This window comes from Vicia villosa, linkage group LG6 (assembly GCF_029867415.1).
Source record: "Vicia villosa cultivar HV-30 ecotype Madison, WI linkage group LG6, Vvil1.0, whole genome shotgun sequence".
Lineage (NCBI taxonomy): Eukaryota > Viridiplantae > Streptophyta > Magnoliopsida > Fabales > Fabaceae > Vicia > Vicia villosa.
The window spans coordinates 129,979,374-129,987,041 of record NC_081185.1 but is presented as its reverse complement, the minus strand read 5'-3'; the positions used below and the strand labels follow the sequence as shown (position 1 = coordinate 129,987,041).

General features: G+C 36.4%; 1 protein-coding gene across 1 annotated transcript; it reads right to left on the bottom strand.

Annotated features, from left to right (window-relative positions):
• Window positions 1-3,575: 3,575 nt before the first annotated feature.
• LOC131612376 (uncharacterized) lies at window positions 3,576-7,423 on the bottom strand. The gene is made up of 3 exons (XM_058884174.1): window positions 6,984-7,423; window positions 6,389-6,901; window positions 3,576-3,941 (listed from the first exon to the last, which is right to left on the bottom strand). The coding sequence occupies exons 1-3, from the start codon at window positions 7,135-7,137 to the stop codon at window positions 3,604-3,606; spliced, it is 1,005 nt and encodes a 334-aa protein (XP_058740157.1). The 5' UTR covers window positions 7,138-7,423; the 3' UTR covers window positions 3,576-3,603.
• Between the last annotated feature and the right edge of the window lie 245 nt (window positions 7,424-7,668).

Below are 7,668 nucleotides of genomic sequence, written 5' to 3'. Positions count from 1 at the left end.
GAGAGAGAGAGAGAGAGAGAGAAAACACGCATCTACGAGTCTATCTCTATGAGGGAAATTGACGATTTAGGTTTTGATTTGGGATTGACAGTGAAAAGCAGGGTTTTGATGGTCACTGAAGGAAGTTTTTTTTCCTTTGAGAAGATGAGCGTTTGAGAAGGATGGACACTGACTCATTGGTTTTTCATTTTTTTAATTTTTATATATTTTATTGGTTTTTATTTTCTAAAATAATAAATAAACATAATTTTTTAAAAAAATAACCATGTATTAAAAAAATTTACGCAAATAACCAGGTTTCAGAAACCTTTTACACGAAGGTGCCATCTGAGATGGCTTTCTCACTTTTACTTTGCCCTAGGTGCCATCTGACATGGCACATTCAGTACAACCAGGCCATGTCATATGGTGCCTCCATTTATTTTTTAGGAGGAGGAGCCATCTCATATGGCTTCTCCTTGGATATGTGTTTTCTATATATAATACCCCCCTTTCTCCACCAATCTTCACACTTTCTCACTAGATCTTCTCATTTCCTCCCAAATTTTATCATCATGGCTTCTGAGATTTTCACAAGAGATGGGTATGTATTTTTCTAGGCCGTCAAACCGCCGATTAAAATGAAATTTTGGCACATCCATTCCATGGAGCGTCTTAAGAGAGAGTTGAAACGCTGGTTAGACGGTGACATCCCAACGGGCAAAGAAATTAGAAGAATCCAGAGAAGAAGAACCGTCACCTCACTTGCAACTAGAACGTCTCGCACTTGGTTGGAGGAAGTTAAAAGAGACAGAGACGTAATGATGATGATGCACGGTTCTAATGACATTGTTTTGGTGCTTGTAATTTCTTAGATATTTTGTCGTGTTATTGACGTTTTTTTATCCGCTGTATGTATTGTTTTTAAGTCGTTATGTCATTTTATTTTTAACAATCGTATGTGTTGTAACAAATGTTCTTAATGAAAAAAAGACATGTTTAGATCTTAAAAGAAGTTTGCATACAAATTTCAATTCGTTGAACCACTAGAACGAGTGGGACAATTTTTTTTATTGTGTCCGACTTGACGACATAAACCACACTTTCTTTCTAGCTTGTCAAGCTCGTCCATTTCAGTTGTGATACGCTTGCTTTTGGGACGACCCTTTTTATTTCTCCGCATTTGGTCGTTGTGCCAAACAATTTCCCCCTCGTACGCAGGCCAATAATCCTCTTTTCCTGCCACTGCAAAGCCATTGTTGTATACGTGGAGCAAGGTCTCTGACTTGTAAATGGCAGACATAAGTGCTAATGCATCTAAGTGAGAATGGGCACATGCTGCAATGACGTGGGAGCAAGGCATACGAAATGCTTGAAACTTTCCGCACCATTGGTGAATGTACCGTCACCTTAGAAGATGTGTATATGTTGTTGGGTCTCCCTATTGACGATAATGAGGTGAATGGTTCAGTTCAACTACCCAATGCTCTATGTGAGGAATTGTTGGGCAGAAATATGTTAGGTCAAGCTGATGCGAGGGGTCAAGGTATTTTTCTATCCCAACTTAAGACAGATTATGAGATTGTTTAATTGAATGAACATTCAACCGAGGAACAAAAAATAGTAAAAGCTAGAAATTACATTATGATATTTTTTGGTTGCCTGTTATTTCCCGAAAGTACAGGTAATAGTGTCAATATGTTGTATTTACCATTGCTTAGAGATTTTAGCCAGACAAGAGAGTATAGTTGGGGTTCCGCTGTTTTAGCCTTTCTATACGCTTCATTATGTAAGAATGCAAAAAAAGACGCTTGTACTTTTTATGGATGTGCCCTCTTGCTACAAGTATGGGGTTGGTGGAGATTGGACTCTCTTAACCCCATGAACGACATGATATTCAGCTTCCCCTACGCAACAAAGTAAGTCCACAACGCTATCTATTTTATCTTGATTAATGATAAATATTTGTAAATAATTTATTAAATCTCTTTGTTTTAGGTTTTGCGTAACAGGCATGGATTAAACGAAGAATCCTCGACGACATCTTTCTTCGTATCGTAATCTTCTAGATCACCTTGGGGAAGGCGATGTATGTATTACCTATGAAATTTTCTTCTTTTAATTTATTTATCTTTAATCGTTATCATTCATTTAAGTTTATCTGCAGTTTATTTGGAGACCATATTTGGGTTTGGAGCATCAACCCAACCAAGAGGATGTAGAAATTTGGACTTCAAAAATTGCAATTATACGGTTCAACATTGTGGAGATGCACCATAGCGACCGAGTTAAAATGCAGTTTGGCATGCTTCAAGATATTCCGTCTGACCCAACTTGCTTGGATCCTTGGCATCAAAAAAGGGTCGACGGCCAGTGGAATATTGATAATTGGCTAGATTTTTCACCGGAGTGGTGTGGGATGTGGAGGAGACGTACCCGACATGTGTTGTTTTTTCCTATTTTCCCTGATGAGCATCGTATGCAAGACACACGTCAATATATCACATGGTATAGATCGGTTACTAACCCTGAAATGTTTGTGGCTGAGCCGAGGTATTTGGTCGACCCACGCACACGTTGGGCATCGACATCAAATCAACAACAACAATACCAACCACCGTACACCACCCAACAAGCATACCAACAAGAATACCAACAACCGTTCACCACCCAACAGCAATACCAACACCAAACCCAACACGCAACAACCTCCCATCAAACACAACGACGACGGAGATCCACAAGCACCCAACCCCAAAGCCAATATCAAAACCAATACACCCACATGCCCCACACACAACCGCAATAGTACCCTGCCCATTGCCATCCCTAGCCAAACTTCCTGTTTTTTCATCCATAACCCGCGATCATACGTGGAGATCATATTAGGTCATCCATCGGTACTTGGCTTAACTACATCTCCTCTATTTATGGGTATCAACCACCCATTTCAGGGAAGATTTCTATATTCTAGGGAGACTTGACTCACTCGATTCAAGACCTTTGGGGCTATAAATACATCAACAGTACCAGGCTGAGGAGATAACGAATAACACCAAGAAATACTCCAATGCAACAACCTCTCACCAGGCTAAAGTTAAGAGACAACGAATAACATATATTTTCTTCTTTTACCTAAGAAAGGAGAATTTATTTCTTATGGTGACAACAGTAAAATTGTTGATTCTTGTACTATTGATAAGAGCTCTAATCCTACCTTTGAGTTGTTTTGAATGTTAAAAGGTTATAATACAATTTACTTAGTATTACGTAAATTGTGTGACAAAGATAATGAAGTATGATTTAATTCTTCTATTTGCAAGATCATTAAAACTCATAAACAAATTTCTTTTTCTTCTTCTAGTAAATTTTTTTCGAAATTTTATAACACCGTGACTATAAAAGAATACATACAAAATACCTTTAATGAAATTTCCAACAAGGTTAATAAATAAATTGATTTTCGATTATATGGAATGAATAGCATGCTAAATCAAGACAGATATAAGTTTAAGGAAATCACATACTAACATATACGATTTAAAAAAAAAAAAACAAACAAACAATCACAAAATCAACATAACCAAAAAAAAAAAAAACAGAATAATGTTGATCATATATAGTTTAGAAGCAGAGTCTTCTCTTACATGCCTCAAATGGCAAAGTATACAAGCATCCTAATTCTCTAACAATCTCGTCAACCAAATCTCTGCAGATACAATCTTGCAAAGCCAATCCTATTCTTCCAACCTCTCTATTTTCTCCCCAAGCAACGTCTCTACATACCTCCTCTACAGTTCTGATCATGCCTTTACTGCTCCACATTATTGAACGATCCTCCTCATTCACTTTCTTATTAATTACCAACTCGTTCGGTAATCTCTCGTGCATATATAATGTGCTGCTGATTTCTTCTTCTCCTGGCTTCTTCAGTAACTGCTGCTTCGTTTGTTGTATTCGTGCTGTGCATAAAATAAACTCGTCATAATCAAACAATCAATACTAGTATTTGTTAGTACTATTACTTGAAGACACATGTTGGTATTTTTTATGGTTAAGTTAGCAATTAATGGACATTTCTAAATTCTATGTACTGTGTTATAATTGGAGTTGGCCTCAATGATAAGTGCTTTTCTGACAATGTTTTCATCAGGCCACCACACGCATGAATATTCCTGCAGAACTGCAGTACCAAGCAACAAGGCTCTTGTTTGTAGGGAGGGAGTGGTGTTGGGGTTAAAAATTAACAATTCCCTGAAAAAGTGCTTTTCTGCATGAGCTGTGGCAGGTAAAGTTATCCAAAGTGTGGTGGGTGGAGTATTGTTTTCTTTCTCTTCCCTCCTTTATCTTTTGAAATATCTTTTGACTGTCTCTTATTATGGCATGAGGTATAGATTGTCCTTAGAGTACAAAATAGTGGTCCATGATCCATCCACTAAAGTACCATGATTTATTAGTTTATTGGGCTAGAACATAACTGGCACTTGACTTCTCTTTAATATGGTTTGATTGAGAGAAACATAATAGTAATAATAGTTAGGAAGAGGAAATTAATCACTGTTAAATTAGGTGCAGAATTATTGCAAGGCCATATGGAAAGTAAGAACCCTTATCAATTATCTTTAAATTAATCACTGTTAATTAATTAGGTGTTAGATGATTGAAGGGTCAGAATGAAATTTATTTGTCTGCCACTATATATGATGGTCATGATGGAATGAAATAGAAGAAGTTAGAGTGATTTTATATTTGAAATTCTAAAATCATGGATAGCAGAGGCATGTACTTTGCTTTTTGATCCAAAATCATTGTGTCTATTACATGCATCCTTTAGTTTATGGATGGTAAACATTTTTATATAAGAATGACAATTATGTTATTTATCTTTAAGTAAAAACACGTGGTCCGAAACTTAATTTGAAAAGGAATATTTTCGAACAACAAATTAGTCTTAAGTACTACATAAAAGGAAAGTAGTTTTTGGTTGTTTACAAGCGTCACATGCTTAAGAGTTTCTTCTTACTATCTCTATTGATAAGTCTATACCAACATATATTATTGGTGGAGTATCGTATCATTCTTAAATATCAGCTTAAGATTTTCTTAATTTTTAGTTGATGAAGTTTGTCTGATTTGCCGCAACGCGTGCTTGAATACATTTGAGAAACACGCTATTCATCGCAAGAAACTTTTAGAATTCAAATATCAAAATGATTTTGTTAGGGGTGTCCGATTTGATATATTTAAGGGCGCAAGGGATATGGGTGATGAAAGATGTGAATTTTTTTACTGACCCACAGGCGGGGAGATCGACTCTTAGGTCAGCAGATGTTTTGGTGTATTAGTGAAAATGAGAGAAACATACATGTGTAGACTTGACTGAGATTCTCCACGGTGAGGACTAGAGATTTTACTGTGGGTCAAGCAACTTTCAAAGCTGCTTCACATAAAATTTGTTTCAACAATCAACATGTTTTTACACCATTTATAGTTGATATTTTTAGTTTTATTCCATCAAAAACAATAGATTGTAAAGACTTATGCATAGTAAGATTGTATCTCCTATAATAATGAATGTAGTATTTAAGAGGATTGATTTTGACATTTAAAAATCGTTTATAAAAAACCATAAAACCTATTCTTAGATTTTATCTTGAAAAAAGAAAAAGTTAGCAATTGTGTTTTTATATGACCAGGGTGTACTACATTCGTTTATTTTATATCAGCAGTCAAATAAAGGACTTAATTTGTCACAGCACAAAGTGTGCATGATCCCTATTAATAGTTTAATACTACACTTACACACTACATTGATTTTTGTATGAAATCAAATTAAATAGGAGTTTGGAGCAATTCTTGCATGGACAGGGTTATAAATCTATATTCTTAGGCACAACCAATAAGAAACGAGTAATTTTTAATTTATTTTTATTTTTATTTTATTTTTAATTGGATTCATGGGGTGGTTGAGATTATGAAGGAGAGAGAAAATTCTTAATTTATTTTTTAAATAATTAAAATTATGTGATTGGTTGTGTGTAAAACAAATTCTTAGGTCCGTGTCCACCTAAGAATTTTCCAGGAGTTAGTACTAAGAAAAATACTTAGATGGACACAACCATACCACATGTACTTACACACAATCAATCATATTTTTTTTTATTAATTAAAAATTAAAAATTAAATTGTCTCTCTCCTCTTTTATCTCAACCACCCTCCATGATGCCAATTAAAAACGAGATTAATATTAAATAAATTTATATTCTCTGTTTTTATTGGTTGTAGGTTTGTGTCCGTTCTCTAGTACTAATTATACGGAATCAGTGTATTGAAAGAAATTAATTAGCATTTAAAACTAATCAGAAAGCAAATTAAGCAACAACCAAAATTAAGAAGATTGAAGACTAACCAAATGAATGTCGTCCCGAGTGGCAGTTAGAACTGAGTGGCGAACGAGTGAATTCGTCTAGAACAGACACAGGACTCGGCTGCTGCTGCTCACCGTTAACCACCGAACACTTCACCTCACAAACCGTCCGCTTAGCCACTACCGCCTTCGGTGACGGTGTCGCGTCAGGAGTCTGAACTGCTTCGATGATTTTCTTCAGCGCTTTGAGATCGTCGTCACATCTCTGCAACGCTCCCAACAGCTTCTGTCGCTTCTCCACCACCGATTCCGGCGATGAGGGAAGCGCCTCTAATCCCATCAGCCTCGCCACTAACGCCGGTCCCTCCCGATTATTCTCCACAGACTTCCAGCGTAACTCCGCCGGTAAAGTCGGACTCCTCGGAACCTCGCACGACGATTTCGGATTACCAACGGTGGATACTTCATTGCTCTTCTTCTCCTTCGTTTTTTCTGGTTGAGGATTGACAGTAGCGGTGGAAATGGAACCACCGTGATTCTTAGACGGTTTCTTTCCTGAGAAGAAGAAAAAAGAATATTTAACATTATGCAATTAATTAAACCAAATTCTCTGAGAATGTGAAGCAAAATAACGAACCGAATGTGAGAAATCGACGATGATGACGGGAATTAGAATTGGAAATGAGGTGGAGAATGCCGGACATGCAGCCGATAGTCTTGACGTGAATTTTCTCCGGCGTGTTTTCTCGCCGTGACGACGACGGAGACACCGTGCTGCTTTGTCTCTTCATTGTTTTCTTTTACTTTTCTCAAAGCTAGTTTAGGTGAGTGGTGTAAATTGTAATAAAGGGTATAACGGTTACGATGCTGAAGAAAGAACAAGGTGAAAATAAAGTGAATTGCACGTGGTGTGTTAATTATCATCATGGTTCGGTTTCTTTTCCCTTTTCATCATTTTTCTTCTTTTATGTTTTTTTTTTAAGAAAAATAAAACGGTAATATATAATTAGGCTTTTTTTTTGTTGTTAATTGGTGGTTGAGTTTTGCAGTGATTATTAGCGTGATTAGTGAAGTAATTGTAAGGGAGTGAGGTTTGTTGCAGTGCACGAGATCTCAATGACTGTCCCGGCAAAGAAGGGAAAAGTTGAAGGGCGGGTGGTTAAAAGGAAAATGAAATAATGACTAGAGATGCATGAAGCAAGGTGGACATCCAAATATGCATGAAGCTCATTATGAATACTGAAGTCAAACTGCAATGTGCTATATATGCTTATTTTTGTTGTTTTTTTTTTTTCTAATGTTTCATGGACACCTACATTTTT

Coding starts and splice junctions, on each gene's coding strand:
- LOC131612376 (XM_058884174.1), bottom strand. CDS start 7,137: ATGAAGAGACAAAGCAGCACGGTGTCTCCGTCGTCGTCACGGCGAGAA. Junction 6,902..6,983: donor TCGTCGATTTCTCACATTCG/GTTCGTTATTTT, acceptor TCTTCTTCTCAG/GAAAGAAACCGTCTAAGAAT. Junction 3,942..6,388: donor CTCGGGACGACATTCATTTG/GTTAGTCTTCAA, acceptor TTTTATGCACAG/CACGAATACAACAAACGAAG.